Genomic DNA, 22,152 nt, shown 5'->3' on the forward strand with positions numbered 1-22,152 from the left:
TCTGCTGAGGGCCCCGGGGAGGCTCTGAAGGTTGATGAGGACCATGGTGGCAGGGGAGATTGGACAGTGTGGGGGAGGGGAGGGTCTGTAGAAGGGAAGGTGAAGGCTGAAGGCTTCCTAGAGACACATCCCGACAAGTAAGGTGAGTGTACACAGGGCATGAACAGCATGTTAAATAAAACCAAATAACATAAGGAGAAAATGATTTCCTTTCAGTTCTCTTTCAACCTTTGATTAGGTCAAGAACCAAGTCTCACTTGGATTCTACTATTTTTTAACAATTCTTTAGGAACTTGCTCATTTTTACTAGGAAAACAGTGAGTCTTTTGCCAAAGCCCTGGACAGGCAACAGTATCCAAATGTCATTTAATAGTAGTGCTTTGTTTTAATTACAGGTAGCCCTGGCTTTTCATGGTGGTGTCAGACCACGTCAATGACCCAGCAGACTGAAACCGTGCAAAGCAATCTTACTAATCAATGGGCGAAATTGTGTTTGTTTTGTGACCTTTAAAAAGTTTTGTCAGAACATTAAAAACACTCTCACCGTTGATTAGAAAGTATATAGGGAAATGAAAAAAGACAGTAAAAGTAATATTGATTTGGTACATTGGTAATTTAAAGCAGTAGCAACATTGAGAAAGTGTTTTATTTCTTTGTATAAAACTTATCAAGAGCAGTTTGAGCAGCGTTTATCTTCTCATTGTTCAACTTAGGATTTGAAGAGAGCATCTTTTCCATGCTTTGACAGATTGTCACACTCATTAGGTCTTGAATCAGCTTCTCACATTTTATCCTTTGCACTTTCAATGCTTTGAAAGATCTCTGAGATTTCTTTAACGTGAGGTTGGTTAGCTGGTGTCATTTCTTCTGTGGCATCTTTGATCTCTTTGTTACAACTGCTTTTTTCATTTATGTTGATATTCACCTTTATTAAGCTCCTCTAACTGCATAGCTCTAGTTTCTTGACTCTGATAGTGTCAACATTGCCCGCATCACCCAGCTATTTCTTCTATGATTCCATCCACATTTTATTTTCATTTTACTGTCAGCATCAATGCTTTTCATTTGTGTGTTGCACTTTGATCTCTGTTGACCCATCCCACCTTTTGATGATCCATTTTGGCAGGGGGTCTTATCACTGAGAGACGAGGCAACAGCACACTTTCATACTTCACTGTCTGGGTATGAACCGAATAACAGATGCACGGTTATCAGTCACCAACAGACTGTGAAGTAATTGATGTAATTGGTCACTCATCATGATATCCATCTGTTTGTTTATGTAGTGATTTGTGAGCTGAAGAGCTGGCAAATTTAAAGAGCTGGTTAGAAGTTTGTACGTGGTACATTTACTCGGGTGAATAGAGGAGATCTTGGTAACTGAAAAATGAACCGTGTTTTAGGGGAGATTCAGGTTATTTGACTAAACTATGGTAACTGACATCTGTGCATAATGGAACTTTGCAAAGCGAGGACTAGCTGTTTTTTAGGTTTGTGGTACAGTGGGTGTACAATATTATGTAAGTTTCAGGTGTACAACATAGCAATTCACAATTTTAAAGGTTATGCTCCAGCTCTGAATATTTAGTTTTGTTTCTTTTTACCTGTGGCATGTAATGCTGACCCTTTCCATTTATGTTACAAAAAACATCTTTAAAAAAAATTCCATGATATCACTCATATTTGGAATCTAAAATATGACACAAATGAACTAATCTACAAAACAGAAACATTCACAGGCGTAGCAAACAGACTTGTGGGCAAGGGAGGTGAGGGAGGGCTGGACTGAGAGTTTGGGATTAGCAGATGCAAACTATTATATGTAGGATGGGTAAACACAGGGTCCTACTGTATAGCACAGGGAACTGTATTCAGTAGCCTGTGACTAAGCACAATGGAAAAATATGAAAAAGAATGCATGTATATATGTGAATTGCTTTGCTGTACACCAGAAACTAACACACATTGGTTGTAAATCAACTATACTTCAATCAAATAAATATAAAAAGAAAACACCTTTTAAAAATATGATTAAGTAAAAATCCCATAAAATGTGAATTGAGTCAAAGAAATATTGACTACAGCGCATGATGATGTCAAACATTTAAGGGCTGTGCATGAAGGACCATAGTTTGGGGAATGCTGCTTGGATACCAGTAGCTGAACACGGGAGTGGCTGTGGTCCCCAAGGCAATGTCTCAGGGAATACAGATGACTTTCTCTACTCTTTTCCCCAGATACCACCTACAGGGCTGCCCTGGGCAGATCTAGAAACTGGTTCCTACTGTCCCTTCCTACAAATGACAAGATATAAGAATAAAGCTACAAAGAAACAGAATTATTCTATACATCTTTCTGTGTAATATCATGGTTTATCCTTAGGCCAATTTATAGAGACCCCAAACACTTTTCCTCCTTAATAGCCACATCATATTTCATAGGATGGGCATCATTTATTTAATCAATCTTCTTGTGTTAGACATTTAGGTTGTTTTCCTTTCCTTCCACTCCCCCCTCCTTTTCTCTCTCTCCCTCTCTTTCCTTCTTCCTTCCTTCCTTCCTTTCTTTCTTGCCTTACATTTTTGCACTACAAGCAGTAGTGCAACAAATAACTTTTTACAGATCCTTATTACTGGGATTGCTGAATCAAAGAACCATGGATTGCTAATTATAAATGATATTTCCAGGCTCATATCCCCATCAGCAGCATACGAAAGGGTCTGTTGTGTCTCTTCTTTGCCAACACCGTATATTTTCATTCTTGACAATGTTGGCAACGTGATTGGGGAGTGGAAGAGCTAATTTCTTAGGTATCTAGCAAGTTTAGTGTTCTGTGGTTTCCACACTGGAAAATTCAGACGTCTACATGTCAAAATGGGGTTGATTGTTTACCATTACAGAAAGTTTCTTTCCTTTGAAAAAGGATTTGGGCTTTGTTCCTTAAAAAGCCATTGTTTTGATGTTGTCAAACGTTTGTCAACACATGCTTTGAAGCATTTAACTTAAGTGTCTGTGAAGAAAAAAGGAGTGCTTGAGAAGATAATTGTGAAGATATAAGACATTGAGTCAAATTGTTATCCATCTCAGTCTTTTTGGATGAGCGGAATCATTCCTGTTACAATTTGGAACTTCCCCTTTGAGCAATTCCATGGACAAAGTCTCAGGGGAAGGAGGCATGATAGTCAATTTCATTATGACAAAAAGATGCATGCAGCAGTTGAGGAAAATAAGCATTTGAGATCCCTATCTGCAACCTTTATCTATATCATCCTGCTGAGGTTATGGAGTCCAGTCTTCATATTTGGAATCCTCTTTATTTTAAAGCCTGTAGGCACTCAGTAACGAAGCTTCAAAATACATAAAGCAAAACCTTTTATAACCGAGAGGATAAATAAATAAATCTACAATTATAGTTGGAGGTTTTAACCCTTCTCCCTCAGTAATTGCTAGAACCAGTAGGCAGATATTCAGTAAATGGGATCTTGAGAAAATAAATCATTTATCCAAGTCCATTCAGGAAGTCCAGGATTCCAGATCAAGAAAGAGAGATAGTATTCTATCACAGTATTCTCTTAACTACAGTGCTACACTGCAAATATACCCATTCCCTTACTGAAATAAGTAATCACAAAAGCGCCCCAGTAGAAATATCACCCCAGAAGAGAGGGCATAGGTTCCTGTTCTGGGAAGATTTCATAACCAGTTCTGAGACCTTGGGCAGGCCAGGTGCCCTCTTGGAGACTCAGTTTCCTCCTCTGTATGATGGAAATGGTCCTAACTTCCCTGCTTACCTCCCAGGGAAGCTGTGAATCTCTTGACGTAAAGGTGGTGTGAATGCCGTGGGTGCTATGGAAGTGAAGTCACAATTACTTTCAGGGGAGGGAAATGTCAAGTGTAACTAGGAGGAAACATTGATTAGAGCCCACCATGCGGTAGCCCCAGGGCTCTGTTATGCATGAGAGTGCTGGTTTGATCTCTAATTGAGACTGATGTCCTAAGTGAGGATCCCTTTCTTAATTAGGCAGTAACTGTATTTAGACCAGTACTGACTAAATTGTTTCAGAGTCTACCTGCAAATAAGAGAGGGGAGCATGTGGTTGGCTCCATTTGTGAGAAGCCACTGAAAAGAACTTCATTTCCTGCCACCTTCTTACACACAACACAAGGAAGTCAGTCTCAATTCAGAGGCATGAAATGAAGTTTACAACACAGTCTGTAAAGGCTTTGGATCAGCCAGGAGACTACTGTTTACTAGTTATAGAAGCCTGATATGATTGGACCAGCCAGGGATCGTGTGCCAGTCCTTGAACCAATGGTTGGGGCAGGAGAAATGCCAGATGCTGATTGGCTATAGACCTGGGTCCCAGGATGCACTTCTGGAAGGAGAGGTCCATCAGTCCTGTGGGAAGATTAGAAGCTGAGAGGAGTCAGTGGTCAGGTTCCTAGGATGGAAGAGAATCAGAGCTCACTTGGGGACCAGCGCTATGGCATGGCCAGTATCCCTCTTCCTGGAATAATAAGTCACTCTCTTCTGTCTCTCTTTGGGGTTTCAGTGGCACTTCAAAAATAATTTCCAAAATCCATTATGACATATCAATGTAGGAATTAGATTACCTCTGGGCTTCAGTGAACATTGCATGTTCTAAATTACTGGGTTCAGTAACTGTCTCTTTGCTTAAGTCATGCTTCACCCACCTTCCCAATATCAAAAACAGCTCCTTAATTGAAGTGTCAAGTAAAGGCATGGAGTTTTTTTCTTTGTCTAGTAATAGGATAAGCTCAAACCAATACTGAAAACTGCTTGTCTAGGGAACCCCTTTCAAAAGGAATTGAGAAGAATTGATATGCGCAAGCAAGTCTGAAGGAAATTGCTCCCTTTTGAACAACTAAACAACAAAACAAACAAAAATTCATGACTATGCTTATTTTTCTTTTCTGGAGGAGACAGGCAGAGCCACCAGCCACCTCATCATTCACATTGTTTGATCACTTTCTGCTCATGCATAGCCTTAGCACGGTGTTGGACAACAGCATCTCAGAACTTCCATCCGCCTAGACCTTGTGTCCCAGCCAGCGAAGTGTGTGCACTGACATCACGGGTGTGGAAAGCAGCTTGCCTTCTTTTTCTATTTATTTATCTATTAGGTGACATCGGATCTTAGGTGTGGCCCATGAGATCTTCGTTGCCTCACGTGGGGTCTTGAACTGCCACACACCAGGCTCTCTAGCTGTGCTTGGCCTCAGTGGTTGTGGCACGTGGGCCTGGCTGCCCTGCAGCATGTGAAATCTTAGTTCCCTGATCAGGGATGGAACCTGAGTCCCCTGCACCGCACGGTGGAAAGTGGGTTTCTGGGGACCGCTGAGTTAATACTGCTTCTCTCTCTTAGAAATGTCCCAGCATTGTTTTCTGATCCTTTGAAAGCAAAAATGAAACTTTTTGATCTTTAGGGTATGTGTACCGAATATGATGATTCCTGCTTAGAGATAAGGGGGTGTAGGCAATAGACAATTGCTTGTTTTGCAATTTGAATTTATTATGAAAGTGGGGAAAAAACCCACCCTCCTGGTTTTCCCAAAGTAGTAAGGGATTTGTTTGTTAAAGAATGAGAAAGTTTGAGCTTTTCTCAATACAGATGAGGGCCAGAGTTTTGTCACTGTTTTCCTTGTAACATAAAGGTTGGGGCCTGTCACCTTGTTTTCTACACTCAACAGTGCAACAAGAGAGAAACCAGGTAGTGGATTGAACAGTATCTCCCAAAAAGATATGTCCAGGTTCTGACCCCTCCCCATATCTGTTATTGCCACCTTACTTGGAAATAGGATTTTTGCATATGTAATTAAATCAAGCATCTCAAGAAGAGATTATCTTGGCTGGTAAATTCAGAAACCAATGTTCTTACGGGAAAAAAAAGAGCAAGATTTAAGGCACACAGATCCAGAGAAGAAACACAGAACAGTTGGCCATGTGAAGGTGGAGGCAGAGATTAGAGTGATGCTACCACAAGCCAAGGGGTGCCTAGAGCTGCCCAGAGCTGGAAGAGGTAAGGAAGAGTCCTGCCCTAGGGCCTTGGAGGGAGTGTAGCCCTGCCAAAATGTTGAGTTCGGACTTCTGATTGACAGGTCTGTGAGAGAATTAATTTCTGCTATTTTAAGTTATCAGGTTTGTGGTAATTTGTTATGGCAGCCCTAGAAAACAAATACAAGCCCAGTATGGTCTTAAAGATTCAGGCAAAGAGACGAGGCAGCTGGATTTGATATAACGGAGCTAGGAAACCAAAGACAGGTTTGCAGCCAGCAGTTCCATTAATTTGAGTCCTGGGGCACTAATTCATAAATGCTGAGGCAACACTTCAGAGTGACTTTGAATTTTAATATAGTAAGCTGCTTGTTTTACACGTTAATCTTAATACATTTACATAGGGAAAGATGGTGAATAATTTATCAAATAGATTGAAAGAATGGCTTCTATCCTGACATCACACATTTCCTCTTGTCAGGTTCAATGTGGAAAATACAGAGAATGGGATGTAATTTTCATTGAGTTCTTTCAGCCTTTAGAAATTCTAAAATGCTTTGAGAAAAAAATGTGGGTTTTGGGGTCATGTTTGCCTATGATGACATGTGGCTTCTCTTCTTTACAGACAGAGTTCATGAAAATTTCTTAGATAAGTTCTTCCAAAGTGAGTTTTCATTCTTGATAGGAGGACTCAGGGTTAAAGTGCCGATAAAACTATTCGGATTTTGTCTTTCCAAGGAGGTGACTTTCTGCTTTACACTTCCCCCAAGTCATCCTGTGTAGCCTAGAGTCCCAGTAAATACTAAATAAATCGGTATTTATTAAGTTTGTTCAAACATCTGTAATGACTTTAGGCTGATGTCAGACTCTGCACATTCAAAACACACACAAAAGCACATCCAAGAGACAGCCATGTGACCTAGGAAACTGCATGAAGAGGAGGCATTTATAAGGCTCTATTGGGAGGCCTGGCGTGCTGTAACTCATGGGGTCACAAAGAGTCGGACACGACTGAGCAACTGAACTGAACTGAACTGGGACATATTTGAGGAAACAGTTAATTTTTACAGGGAACTGTCGTCTGGGGAGGCTTTGCATAGGAGAAAACTCTGTTGTTATTCAGTCACTAAGTCATGTCTGACTCTTTGCAGCCCCATGGACTGTAGCACATCAGGCATCCCTGTCCTTCAGTATCTCCTGGAGTTTGCTCAAACTCATGTCCATTGAGTCAACGATGCCATCCAAGCATCTCATCCTCTTTCAACCTCTTCTCCTCCTGCCTTCAATCTTTCCCAGCATCAGGGTCTTTTCCAATGAGTTGGCTCTTCATATTAGGTGGCCAAATTATTGGAGCTTCAGCTTTAGCATCAGTCCTTCCAGTGAATATTCAGGATTTTTCTAGGGAGTCTTCTCCAGCATCAAGAGGATACGTTTATAAGGCACTACTGGAACATGTTTGAGGAGTCAGCATTTTTTTTTACATGGAACTGTTGCCTGGGGAGGCTTTGCATAGGAAACAACTCTTTGGTAGGGTATTGAAGGAAGAGTGAAGTTTCTCCATGAAAAAAAAAAAAAAAAAAGATGAAAGTAATAAAACCAATAACTAGGCTTCACTGAGCAGCTACCAAGGGCCAAGCAGTGTTCCAAGAGTTTTAAATGTGTTACATTAATTAAGCCTCATGGCTACTTCCTGAGGCATAGGTACAGTTATTGACCACCTTTTACAGATAGGAAAACTGAGTCTGAGTGAGTTTCAGTGACTTTCCCAAGGGACATAGGTCAGATGGGGAGCAGGGGGTTTGGCTCCCCAGCCTAGCTTGGAACCATTATGCCACACTGGGTAGAAGGGGGAAATGTGGGAAAAGGGGAAGTTGGTAACCCCATGTGTGAGCTGTTAAGAGAGTGTATGAGTTTTATCCACCTAAGGACAGTATGTGACACATGACCAGCTGCTGCAGTGTGGGGAACTTCCTGGACCTTGGACTTTGATTCTTTCACACAGTAGGGTCAGCAGTGGACTGACCATTGGAAAATGGACCCAAATGAATCCTTTCTCATTCCTTCCCTTTTCTTCTAACAACTGTTTATTGCATAAAAATAAATACCAGGGATGCAGCAATGAGCAATCAGAAAATGAAATCTAGTTTTTTGCTATGTTTCTTGAGGGATAAAGTGTTTGTTCAGTAAAACTCACTTTATAATTTGGTGGGTTTTAGGAGTAACTCGGAGAAGGCAACGGCACCCCACTCCAGTACTCTTGCCTGGAAAATCCCATGGATGGAGGAGCCTGGTGGGCTGCAGTCCATGGGGTCATGAAGAGTCGGACACGACTGGCGACTTCACTTTCACTTTTCACTTTCATGCATTGGAGAAGGAAATGGTAGCCCACTCCAGTGTTCTTGCCTGGAGAATCCGAGGGACAGGGGAGCCTGGTGGGCTGCCATCTATGGGGTTGCACAGAGTCGGACATGACTGAAGCGACTTAGCAGCAGCAGCAGCAGCAGCAGGAGTAAATAGGTCACCACCATCGCAATGAAGAGATGGGACATTTCCATCAGCCCCCAACGTTCCTTCTTGTCTTTCTGTAACCAATTTTTTCCCTACCACGTCTTTGGTGACTGCTGATCTACCTTCTATCACTATAATTTTGCCTTTTGTTTTTCCCCAGAATTTTAAGTTAGTCGAGTTATACAGTATATATGACTTCTTTTATTGTTTTGCAGTTCATCCACATTTTCACGTGTATCAGTGGTTTGTTGCCGAATGTTATTCCATCATATATGTCATGATCTGTTTATCCATTCCCCAGTTAATGGATATGTGACTTGTTTCTGGCTTTTGGCTCTTATGAATAAATCTTCTATGTTGATGTAGGGTATAAGTTTTCATTTACCTTGGGTAAGCACTCAATAGTCATTCCATTGTCTTTTAACTTTAATATTTTCTGTGTATAATGCCCCCACTCCATATTCATAACTCCATCATTGTCACAATTTCTGAGTCTTTTGTTTTCATTGATTTTCCTCCTGGTTAGCTGATACATCTTAAAAATATTTTTTTATTGATTTTTGGCTGCACTGGGTCTTCACTGCTGCACACGGGCTTTCTCTGGTTGCAGTGAGTGGGAGCTACTCCTCATTGCTGTGTGCAGGCTTCTCGTTGCGGCTTCCCTTGTTGGGGAGCACACATTCTGGGTGCAAGGGCTTCAGGAGTTGCAGCTTGTGGGCTCTGGAGGGCAGGCTCCATAGTTGTGGTACATGCGCATGCGGAATCTTCCTGAGCCAGGGATCAAGCCTATGTCCCCTGCATTGGTGGACGGAATCTTACCCACTGCCCCACCAGGGAAGTCCTACTTGATACCTTTTGATTCCCTTTCATACCTGGTGCCTTCTACCTTGTTGAATGCTGGGTCTTGCTATGTTCCTTTAAATGGTGCTGACTTTGTTCTGGCATGTGGTTAAGTTTCTTTAAAAAAAATAAATAACTTGGGAAACATGGCTGTATTTTAAAATGCTATTTATTTATTAATTTTTTACTGTGCTGGCTCTTCGTTGCTGTGCGAGCGTTTCTTTAGCTGTGGTGCACAGGTTTCTCACTGCAATAGCCTCTCTTGTTTTGGGGCACGAGCTCTAGGACACATGGGCTCAGTAGTTGTGGCTCCTGGGCTCCAGAGCACAGGCTCAACAGTTGTGGCGCACAGGCCTAGTTGCTCCAAGGCATGTGGGATCTTCCTGGATTAGGGATCAAACCCATTTCTTCTGCATTGACAGGTGGGTTCTTTACCACTGAGCCACCAGGGAAATCCAGTTAAGTTTCTTGCAGATAAATTTGATTCATTTGAGGCTGCCTTTAAGCTTTCTTAGGGAAGGTCAAGAGCAGCCTTTACCTGGGTGCTTTAGCCCTGCTATCTTGCTTGACCCTTCTGAGCATTCTGTCTAGTGCCTCTTATACCGCAAGCTCTCCAGTCTGGCTGGTGGAGATGTGGACTCTTTTCAGCTCCATGTGAGTTCTGAAATTGTTCAGTTTACTGCTTTCTGAAATTTTCTCCTTGGCCTTGCATGCACAGACGAGTACAATCAGCCTTCTATATTTGCAGGTTCCATTTCCCTGGATTCAACCAACCTCAAATGGAAAATATTTGAAAAAAAATTCCGGAAATTTCCAGAAAGCAAAACTTGAATTTGCTGCACATCAGCAGCTGTTTACATAGCACTTACATTGTAATGAGTATTATAAGTAATCTGGAGATGATTTAACGTCCATGAGAAGATGTTGATAGGCAAAGACTCTGCTATTTTATATGAAACTTGAGCATCCACAAATTTAGGTGTCCTGGGGAGGGGAGATGCTGGAACCAATCCCCTATGGATCCTAAGGATGATATAGTGAGTCAGAGACCCCAGGGTGCCCCCCGCCTCTGCAGATCTCAAGGATTCTTTCTCTGTACAGCAGCCCCTTCTCTCTGATAGCCTGCCTCACAAATTCTAGTTGCCTCAACCTCTCTGAACTCTATTTTCTGTTTTCTCAGCTCAATGAAACTGTAGAGTTTTATTTGAATTTATCTCCCTATGATAATCAAGGGACTCACCTTATTTTTTTTTAAAGAAAATTTCTGCCCACTTTCTAATTGACAGTTGTTTTATGTATTTTATCTGATTTTCTAGTTTCAGCAGGTGGAGCAATTCTAAGTCATAAGTGGAAAGAGAAGCCCAGGAATTAAGCTTTAATGAATGAGGTTGATCATAAGCAAGTAAAGGAGTTTAAAAAATTTCCAATTTGTGGTACTTTCTATAAAATAAAATAATAGAAACAGTGTCAGACTTTATTTTTGGGGGCTCCAAAATCACTGCAGATGGTGACTGCAGCCATGAAATTAAAAGATGCTTACTCCTTGGAAGAAAAGTTATGACTAACCTAGACAGCATATTGAAAAGCAGAGACATTACTTTGCCAACAAAGGTCCGTCTAGTCAAGGCTATGGTTTTTCCAGTGGTCATGTATGGATGTGAGAGTTGGACTGTGAAGAAAGCTGAGCGCCGAAGAATTGATGCTTTTGAATTGTGGTGTTGGAGAAGACTCTTGAGAGTCCCTTGGACTGCAAGGAGATCCAACCAGTCCATTCTAATAGAGAACAGCCCTGGGTGTTCTTTGGAAGGAATGATGCTAAAGCTGAAACTCCAGTACTTTGGCTACCTCATGTGAAGAGTTGACTCACTGGAAAAGACTCTGATGCTGGGAGGGATTGAGGGCAGGAGGGAAAGGGGACGACAGAGGATGAGATGGCTGGATGGCATCACTGACTCGATGGACGTGAGTTTAAGTGAACTCCGGGAGATGGTGATGGACAGGGAGGCCTGGCGTGCTGCAGTTCATGGGGTTGCAAAGAACTGGACACGACTGAGTGACTGAACTGACCTGAAGTGAACTGAATAGTGCAGGGGAGAGAAGAGTAAAAAAAAAACCCCTCCCTCTGAGTATTAGTGAGACAGGACATGTGAAGTGCTCAGCATTCTACTGACATGGGGTGTTTTATGATTTTCATATTGCTGTGATTCTATTTTTATGGTTCATCTTAAAATTTATGTGTTTACTTATTTTTATTTTTAATTAATGTATATATATTTTGTGTTGTTAGTTCAGATGTACAGCACAGTGATTCAGTTTACTTATATACAAACAGGTTTTTTGGGGTTTTTTTTGCCTTATAGATCTCTCCCTGTTCTATGTATTGGGTCCTTGCTGTAGATATTATTCTTACTAAGTAAATAACACAGTGGATAAGGGTGCAGACTTGAGAGGCTTTTTGGGGTTTAGTAGTATAATCTCTATAGTATAATGAGATGCTTACTCTATTAGTCAAAAATGTAGTAATAGAAATTCAAGTGTATTATTTTTGTGCATTTGCATTTTGATCTGTGAAATGGAGATGAGAGTTCCTTCTCACAGATTTGCTCTGTGAATTAAACAGGCAGAAACATGTAAGGTACACATGTTACCAAGTCCAAGCTCATACTGCTCGCCATATGACAGGTCAAGAAGTAGAGAGATGAGTTGTTGGGGCAAAGCATAGAGACTTTATTCACAAAGTCCGCAGACTGAGAAGATGGTGACTGAGAGTCCCGAAGAACCAAATTACCCGAGTTAAAATTCAGACTTCTATTATACTAAAAAGGGAGGAGGTGTGGTTGGTCTTCACAAATTTCTTGGTGTCAGAATCTTTTGGAGTTTTTGTTTTTGGCCATACCATGAAGCATGTGGGATCTTAGTTCCCTGATTAGGGATTGAACCCATGCCCCCTGCACTGGGAGTATGGAGTCGTAACCACTAGACTACCAGGAAAGCCCTAGCACTAAGCTTTACTTCGGGAACAGTTTTTCTCACTGGTGCCATCAGATCTGGTTTCAATTTTAATTGAGTAGATGTCATTTACTTGCTGGGTTTCTGGCAAATGGAAGTTGTGTTAAATTTTAATGTAGCTCAAGTTGGATGAGAAGGTCCCCCAGCCTCCATGCCCCAGACAACAAAGAAACACTATTTACACGTTACAGTTATAATTAAGGAAGTGCTAATAGTTAAGTAGAGGAATGAATTGGAGAAGACACATATAATTACTATTCAGTTTTGGGGCTGAGAGGTGTGAATAAACAGGACCCAGCTGAATCGGGGGAAGCAGAAGAAGCAGGCGAGCCTGAGGGTGGGACTCAGCCTCTTTGCCCTGTCTGTCTCCCTGCCTACCTCTCGCATTCTCTATAAGACTGTCTCTGTGTCTCCAAGCTGCGCGTGTGCTGTCGCACCCTGTCTGTCTGGCTTTCTTCAAACTTAGGTGTTTTCTTTGTCTTCTCTCTCTTTCTTACTCTCTGTTTTGCTCTGTTCCAAAGCTGTGTATTCTCTCTTCGACTTTCACATCTTTGGAAGGTTTCAGCTACATTTGCAATCTTACAGCACCCCAGGCAGTGCAGGGAGTCACAGGAAGAAAAGAAACCTGCTCCCCATCCCATGGACTTTCGTCTCTTCCTGGCTTTAATGGACTCAGTCCCCATTCCTTGTAGAACCTCCCTCCTTACACGAAGATGTAGGGATCCCCCCACTGATATCCTGTTGTGTCAGACCTGACGATGAACATGACTATGAGACCCACTGCACAAACCATCTTCCCTGTATGTGGCCCCTGATCATGTACATTAAGAGGCATTTTCCACATCATGCTCTTGGTTGCCTGGTGTAATGAGGTTGCCCTGACCATTGGGTGATGCCTGATAGAAGCTCCTTCCAAATAGTTTTGGCCTCTTCCTCAAAGCTCCCACCCAGGAAATGCCTGGAGAGTGTTTTCACAGACACACATTTTATTGACCCTCTCTGAGTGTTATCCCGTTTGAGATAACTATCCTTGTATTATTCAGGGATTCACAAAGAGCTGGGTTTTGAAATCACTTACTGCTTTCTGGGTAATAAATGATCAGAATCCAAAAATAGCCATCAAGAGGGGAAGAACGGGGCTGATTTCAGAGTTTTATAATACAACAGTGGGATAGAAAACCATCCTTTCAGTTGGAGCCAACATCTTGCTTGTCTCTGAGTGAAGTTTACACCTGTCTTGCCGTTTTAGGTATCAGCAGTTGAGGTGTCTGAACACAGAATAGGGTCAGAGTCCTATTTAGAGACTGGCATCCCTGTGCCAGGGACCAGAGGATGCAAGAGTGTGACTCAGAACCTTACAAGCTGGGGGAGAGGCTGGAATGGAACATACCAGAAGCCACACATGGTCATTGCTTGGGGCTTTGGGGCTACTTGGCTGTTTCTACTAAAATGTAATCTTCACATTTGTATAACATCTTTTGATAAGTTTTAAAATCAAAGCCTTTACAAATCCATCTTATATCCTAAAGCTTTTGAGTGAAGCCAAAAAATGGATTGTTAGCTCCATCCCACAGGTGAGGGGCTGGGAGGAGAGCTGAGAAGGCAGCTTGGGCAGCAGGCTTTGGTTCACATCCCCAGCTGCTCAGCAGAAGAGTGATTCTGGCCAAATTGAGGAACACTTTCCAGTAGTCATGTATGGATGTGAGAGTTGGACTATAAAGAAAGCTGAGTGCTGAAGAACTGATGCTTTTGAACTGTGGTGCTGGAGAAGACTCTTGAGAGTCCTTTGGACTGCAAGGAGATCCAACCAGTCCATCCTAAAAGAAATCAGTCCTAAATATTCATTAGAAGGACTGATGCTGAAACTGAAACTCCAATACTTTGGCCACCTGATGCGAAGAGCTGACTCATTGGAAAAGACCCTGATGCTCGGAAAGATTGAGGGCAGGAGGAGAAGGGGACGACAGAGGATGAGATGGCTGAATGGCATCACCAACTCAATGGACATGAGTTTGAGTAGACTCCAGGAGTTGGTGATGGACAGGGAGGCCTGATGTGCTGCAGTCCGTGGGGTCACAGAGTTGGACATGACTGAGTGACTGAACTGAACTGAACTGAACTTCTAGCTTTCGTTTCCCTGTTTGTAAAATGAGAATGAAAATAGTAATCCTTCAATAGGGATATTTGAGGATTAAATGAGATTAGTAAGAACAATTAATACTTATCAAATGTTTATGATGTACCAGATACTACTCTGTACTGCTGTTTTGTTATTAGATGCTAATTCATATTATACTATGTTTAATCAATTATACTATGTTTAGTCAATTTCATCGATTGTCCCACCAACACTTATTAAAGTAAAATAAACTTATTTCTTTCTGTTTGGGGATCTGATCTAGGATCACATATACCTTTGTTTTGTCTCTTATTTTCCTTTAATATGGAAGTTTCTCAGTCTTTGTTTTTCAGGCTATGATATACTTGAAATATACAGACCAGCTATTTTGTAGAATGCTCCATAATTTGGATTTGTCTGCTCTTTCTTCATTATTAGAGTCACTTTTTTTGTGGAGAGGAGAACAGGAAATGTTGCTTCCTCTTCAGGACATATGATGTCTCTTTATCTCATTAGTAGTGATGTTATCTTTGATCACGTGGATAATGTGATGTATCTAACTTTCAGTACACAAAGTTACTGTTTTTCTCTTTGAAATGAATAAGTCTCTTGCGCAGAGGTACGTTTACACTCTACAAATATCCTCTCTCTTATCATACTTTTAATCATCAGTAGCATCAATAGTGATTCCTACAATCATAGTAATAAATGGTGGTTGCCCGATGGTATATTCTAATTTCATCATTCTTTTTTGCATGTACTAGTTGGAATTTTACCTTATGGGTGATGTTTTCTTTCTTCTCTGTTTGTTTATATCAGTATGGATTCAATAGCTTATTACATATTACACATAAGTTATATTATTATGATTTGCAATTACAATTATTTATAGTGTTATAAAATTGTTCCAGGTTGGACACTGGAGGCCTTTCAAGCTGTCTCCCTGGGTCCTTTGATATTTGTTTTATCACTTTATTACCTTCTGGGTGGATAATATATTTTAGGCTCATTGTCTGGGTACTTTCTGACCCTCAGTCCTAGAATCACCCATTTCTCTAAGGAGCTGTTTTCTTTCTTGAATGATGTTTAGAACTAAAATCTGGGTCTCAGTTCAATTCAGCGGCTCAGTCATGTCTGACTCTTGGTGACCCCATGAACCGCAGCACGCTAGGCCTCCCTGTCCATCACACACTCCCGGAGTTCTCCCGAGCCCATGTCCATCGAGTCAGTGATGCCATCCAACCATCTCATCCTCTGTCGTCCCCTTCTCCTCCTGCCCTCAATCTTTCCCAGCATCAAGGTCTTTTCCAATGAGTCAGCTCTTTGCATCAGGTGGCCAAAGTATTGGAGTTTCAGCTTCAACATCAGTCCTTCCAATCAACACCCAGGACTGATCTCCTTTAGGATGGACTAGTTGGATCTCCTTGCAGTCCAAGGGACTCTCAAGAGTCTTCTCCAACACCACAGTTCAAAAGCATCAATCCTTCTGTGCTCAGCTTTCTTTATAGTCCAACTCTCACATCCAAACATGACCACTGGAAAATCCATAGCCTTGACTAGACGGACCTTTGTTGGCAAAGTAATGTCTCTGCTTTTCAATATACTATCTAGGTTGGTCATAACTTTCCTTCCAAGGAGTAAGTGTCTTTTAATTTCATGGCTGCAATCACCATCTGCAGTGATTGTGGAGCCCATAAAAATAAAGTCAGCTACTGTTTCCACTGTTTCCCCATCTATTTGCCATGAAGTGATGGGACCGGATGCCACGATCTTAGTTTTCTGAATGTTGAGCTTTAAGCCAACTTTTTCACTCTCCTCTTTCACTTTCATCAAGAGGCTATTTAGTTCTTCACTTTCTGCCATAAGGGTGGTGTCATCTGCATATCTGAGGTTATTGATATTTCTCCCAGCAATCTTGATTCCAGCTTGTGCTTCCTCCAGCCCAGCGTTTCTCATGATGTACTCTGCATGTAAGTCAAATAAGCAGGGTGACAATATACAGCCTTGACGAACTCCTTTTCCTACTTGGAACCAGTCTGTTGTTCCAGTTCTAACTGTTGCTTCCTGACGCGCATACAGATTTCTCAAGAGGCAGGTCAGGTGGTCTGATATTCCCATCTCTTTCAGAATTTTCCACAGGTTATTGTGATCCACACAGTCAAAGGCTTTGGCATAGTCAATAAAGCAGAAATAGACGTTTTTCTGAAACTCTTGCTTTTTCGATGATCCAGCGGATGTTGGCAGTTTGATCTCTGGTTCCTCCCTCTGCCTTTTCTAAAACCAGCTTGAACATCTGGAAGTTCACAGTTCACGTATTGCTGAAGCCTGGCTTGGAGAATTTTAAGCATCACTTTACTAGGTGTGCTGATTGTTAAGCCATCATTGTCTGTATCTAAGTTCTCTCAGTGAATGGAACTAGAAAAACCATATACATACACATACCTACATTTATACACATATAAATGTACCTACACCTGCATTCCCCAGGAGTTCATGCTGGTGTTTCTAATTCTGACTCATGACCACACAGTTCACTCTTCTTTCCATTTTTAAACTCAACTTCTCTAGCAATGAGAAACCTGGCTCTCATTATCCAAGATACATTATTTGCTCCATCCTAGAGTACACTAAAGTAGTTTTGGAACTGCTGAACCATACTGCTGTGGAAAACAAACCTAACTAGAATTCAGTATGTGTTTACAGTTATTCTTATCTTTAGTCTGAGAGTATATAGTCGGAATAATGTGCTGAAAAGTTATATACAACTCCTAGATTTTCATAGCTGAAAACAATGGAGTTTTATTCTAAAAAAAAAAAAAAAAAGTGAGATGAGAAGCTTTCAGAAAGCATTAGATGTTTTCGTAAGCCCATCAACTTTCCCTTGAGTTTTACACAAAAATTCTGTTTCAATATGTATATATGTGTCAGGGGAGTGTGTGTGTAATTTCCTTGATTCTGTCTCGTCACAACAAAAATTTGAAGCAATGGACCAGCGTTAAAGCCCTCGGACAGGCCGCATCACAGCTCTTGGGCAGGTCAGTGTTACAGCTCCGTGTTGCAGCTCAGTTTTATTTAGAAAATAAAGGAAAATACATCCTTGAGGCATGAGGGCATGCCGACCCAAAAGACACAGAGAGAAGAGAGAGACCCCCGGCCTTTTGGCTCCTCTTTTTATGTTTTTTTCTCCTTCCCCTGAGCCTGCCCTATGTAAACTGGACTAACCAGGAGTGCTGTTTGTTCCACCTGAGGTCCTCACTCAGGTCCTCGGACCTTCCTTTGTTCTGTTTTCGCAGACTTTGCCCTTCCTTGTCTTTTAGCCACTGCCATTCTGGACTCCTTTTTCTTATTCTAACTACCTAACATATGGATAAGAAAATTTTTTTATTGAAGTATGATTGATTTACAATATTATGTTCGTTTCAGATGTTTAGCAAAGTGATTCAACTATACATATATATTTTCAGATTTTTTCCATTATAGGTTGTTATAATACAAGATGCTGAATATATGTGACTTCACATGGTATTTGTCTTTCTCTCTCTGACCTCACTGTGTATGACAATCTCCAGGTCCATCTATGTGCTGCCACCCTTCCCTAGGTTTGTTGTAGTTGTTGTGTGTAGTAGTTGTTTAGTGACTTTTGTGAACAAATTATGTAAAGTTTCTATTCTTTGTTGCCTGTGGCCACTGAATTCTTTGTTTGGTTAGCTTGGTGGTCAGCCAGTGATTGGGCAGAGATTTCCTTAGGCATCTGGAATCAAAGTATCACCATCTTTACCAAGGGCCTCTTTTAAAAAATTTTTGTTTTGTGATTTTTGGTCACACCGCATGGCATGTGGGCTCTTAATTCCCTAGCAGGAATTGATCTTACACCCCCTGCATTGGAAGGCAGAGTCTTAACCACTGGATCACCAGGGAAACCCCACAAGGGTCTCTTTGAATGTGTTGGGACACACATTGAATCCTCAGTCAGGCATTAGACAGCTCTGCCTTAGCTTTCACTTCTTGCTTCTCTATAATGGCAAAATCAACCAGGGGCAAGAGCTGAGGGCCTTCTCAGGTCTTCCTGGGCATGCACACAGCCCTATGTATAAGCATGGTCTTACAGATTCCCCAGAATATGTGTTAGCATTTCAGAAACCCTCTGGAAATTCTGTTCCTCATCTTTTCTTATTAAACTTATTGACGAATCTATTGTTTGTCACAACTGTTATGCACTGCTTCAGGCAGCTAGCTATGAAATTAACTAATTGCCTGTAATTGCTTTAAACAAATACCTTTAGTAAAAAGCTTTTCACAGGGAATGAACTCAGAGTCAGGTCAGATACAAAAAGCTTTGCAAATGAAATTTTCTAGGAAATACCAGACAAGTCAGGTAATGGCAATTCTTTGGGAATGAAGTTTTGAAAGATCTCCGTCCCTAATCTGCTCTCTTCCGTGGTTTTCAGATAGTGGTATTTTTCTGTGAAAGTGGGTTGTCATTTTTCAAAGCTACTACTGAGCTGGACAGTAGGGAATGGGAGTAAATCAAGTTAAAATGCCACAAAATTCTGTTTTTACCAAGATTCAGCCATTTTTCTTGAATAAATGCTCTCTTGGCTGCACAAGCCTTTGTTTTATTTCCAGAGTTCTGAAAAGGTGGATTTTTACTCTTTTGGCCAATTTTTAAATTTCTTTCACAGAGGACTTTTCACATGTCCTTACTTTGCCATTTTTATAGATGCCACACTAATGTGCCACATTAATGGAAACTTACCTTCATAAAGGAATATAAATATGCTCTCAAGACATAAAACCTAGAGCTGGCACAAATGGGAACAGAATGAAAGAGTTGCATTTTGATAGATGGTGAATTTTTAGCAATCTCTGGCACCAGGGGATGATTTAAATGTAATATTTAACAAGACAAATTACTTTATCATTGTGCCAGAGGCAGGTAGACACTGCCTTTGGGATTTTTGAAAGGCTGTTTCTTGGTGGACACTGGAAAACACGGTTGCAAACATTTCAGCCACACACGAGAAAGCTAAAGAAGGAACTGTGGTTGCAAATGTATTTGAAATAAAAGCAACAAGCTCTGAAGATTGGTTGTGATTTGTTATGAAACATAAAGTCACCTACCTTGAAACTCAGTTTGGGAAAATTATTATAATGTCTTTAAAGGCTGTGAGCTTCTTCAGTGTAGAGACTGATATTTATTTTTGTCTTGTCTCTTTTGTCTTTCCCTAGAGCCCAACATGGTGTCTAATCTCGTGTGTTATTAGTCAAGACTTTCAGTTGTAAGTGATAAAAACCCAATTAAAACTGGCTTAAATAAAACAGTTTATTTTGTATCTCTAAATTTCCAAAGATAACAGACCCAGATGTAGCTGGATTCAGAAACCCAGAAATCTTTCCCAGGAATCTGTTTCTTTTCCTTTCTGTTGTCTCTGATTTCCTTTGGGTTTCGATCTTGAAGCAGTCTTTGTGGACATGGGGCTAGAATACCTTGATGGACCACATTTGGTTCATCTGCTCATTTGTGAAGCCTGATTTAACGGTGTGGGTCAGCACCTTCCAAGTCACATTCATTGATAGGAGAGCGGGACCCTTGGGGAGTTCACAACTTAATGAGTAGCCAGAGATTAAAATGTAAACACAAAATAAATATATAATGACAGCTGTGGTTATTACGTTGCAGGAAGACTAGATGCTACGACAGATGATAATACAGTGCTAACTCACATTGTAGCAGGCAGAAAAGCCCCATTTCTCCAAAGAAGTGGACATATATGCTGAGATCTGAAGGATGGAAGCAACAGTGAGGTGTGTTTGGGGTTGGAGAGCTCTGCGTATGTAAGGGCAGAAGGCATGAATGGGGTTTACTCTTGGAAGAACAGAAAAGACCTCTGTGAGGCTTGACTGTGATGACGGACAGCAGGAAGGGGGCAAGAGGGAGCTAGGGAGGCGGACGAGGGTCAGATCCCTACACATCCGTGAGTTTGGACTTCATCTTAAGAACCCTAAGATGCTTTCAAAGAGTTTTAATCTAGGAGAGAAATAATCTGAATTCTATTAAAACTTAAAAAAAAATTATCTCCGACTGCTGTGAAGACTGTGGACATAGGAAGGTCAGTTAGGGGCCAGTGGCAGTTGACTGAGTAGGGGGATTCTCCTTCCATGGAGGAACTGATTCTGGGGTTGACAGGATATTGACAGATGGTGGGGGCTTCCCTGGTGGTCCAGTGATTGAGAATCTGCCTGCTAATGCAGAGGACAAGTTGGATCCTGGCTGGGGAACTAAGATCCCATGTGAGGCTGGGCAACTAAAACTCCCGTCCACCACAGTTACTGAGCCTGAGTGCTCCACAACTAGAGAAGCCCCCTCACCACCCAGTGCCGCCACAATTTAAAAAAAAAAAAAAAAAAAAAAAAAAGAATTTGACAGATGGGAGACAAGTTAGGAAGACAGAACCTACAAAACTTTGAGTGATGTCAGAGGAGGAGAGAAATTAACATGGTGTTGGTTTCACGATACCTGAGCTTGGCTGGGAAATTTCTGGGGGTGCTTAGTGGTTTGAGGAAAGAGGCTGTTGGTGATCAGCTCAGGAGTGTGGAGGCTTACAATCTGCTTCCAGTTCTCTTCTGCTCTGTGTGCTGCTGTCTTTCCTGATTTGAAACTAAAATGAAGGCTGTGTTCACTATGTGAATAAGCTCTGAAAATATGGCATCGTTTACCAAAGATTTGGCCAGTATCAAAAAGGACGCTTGCGCTGTGTGTGAGGGGTGTCTGGAGGGCACAGACAGTTTTTTAAACTGTAGAGCAACTACTAAGGTCGGAGGTGGCTTGATGGTCACTTCTGCTGGGACTCACAGGCGTGCCTGAGGCTGACACGAGTTCTCTTCTCTCTCGCGCAGGACTCGGAGGTTCTGAACACGGCCATTCTCACTGGAAAGGCTGTTTCAGTTCCCGTCAAGGTGGTGGCGGTTCAAGAGGATGGTTCGGTGGTGGATGTGTCAGAGGCTGTGGAATGCAGGTCTGCGGATGAAGACGTCATCAAGGTACAGTGGGTTTTACTTCCAGATGCCCAGGCATTTGGGCCTTTCCTTCCCGTTCTGTCACACGGCTGCTCTGAACATCCCAGGCTCCCAAGGGCAGAACCTGGATGAGGGTGCTGATGGGTAGCAATAGGGAAGCTGAGGGGGTAGTGATGGGGATGCTGATGGGGAGTGAGGGGGGTGCTGATGGGGATGATGGGGATGCTGAGGATGGAGTGAGAAGGGTGCTGAGGAGGGAGTGAGTGATGACAGGGACTTGCCTGGGATCTGTTTCCCTCCCCGGGATGGAGGAGGGGGCCCCTTTTCTCCTTCTTTTTCTCATAGGACAGTATTTTCCGAAGTTTAGCAATCTACCTGCCATCTTCTCAATTTTTGCCAACTTCCTGTGCCAAATAATGTAATTTACTCAACATGTTGTCTTTAAATGCCTTACTTTTTCAACATTAAATATCTTAAATGTCTCATTAGAAGACAATAAAATCCATTGTAAAACCCATTAGCTTGATGTACTAATTTTTCCTTAATATACGTGAAAATAAATGACGATTAACTTTTTAAAAAGTCCATCCATGTGCCCCCAATTTCACGGGGGTATCAGTGGGACATAGCTCACCATTTGGAG

At 41.7% G+C, this 22,152-nt stretch overlaps 1 protein-coding gene across 1 annotated transcript in view; it reads left to right on the top strand.

Moving 5' to 3' along the window:
• The window catches only part of TMEM132B (transmembrane protein 132B), a 380,713-nt gene that overhangs the window by 319,945 nt on the left and 38,616 nt on the right, over positions 1-22,152 (top strand). Inside the window, exon 5 of the mRNA XM_070386331.1 lies at positions 21,390-21,533. Coding sequence (XP_070242432.1) covers positions 21,390-21,533 — 144 coding nt within the window. The remainder of the gene's footprint in view (positions 1-21,389; positions 21,534-22,152) is intronic.

The sequence above is a fragment of the Bos mutus genome, chromosome 17, assembly GCF_027580195.1.
Source record: "Bos mutus isolate GX-2022 chromosome 17, NWIPB_WYAK_1.1, whole genome shotgun sequence".
Classification (NCBI taxonomy): domain Eukaryota; kingdom Metazoa; phylum Chordata; class Mammalia; order Artiodactyla; family Bovidae; genus Bos; species Bos mutus.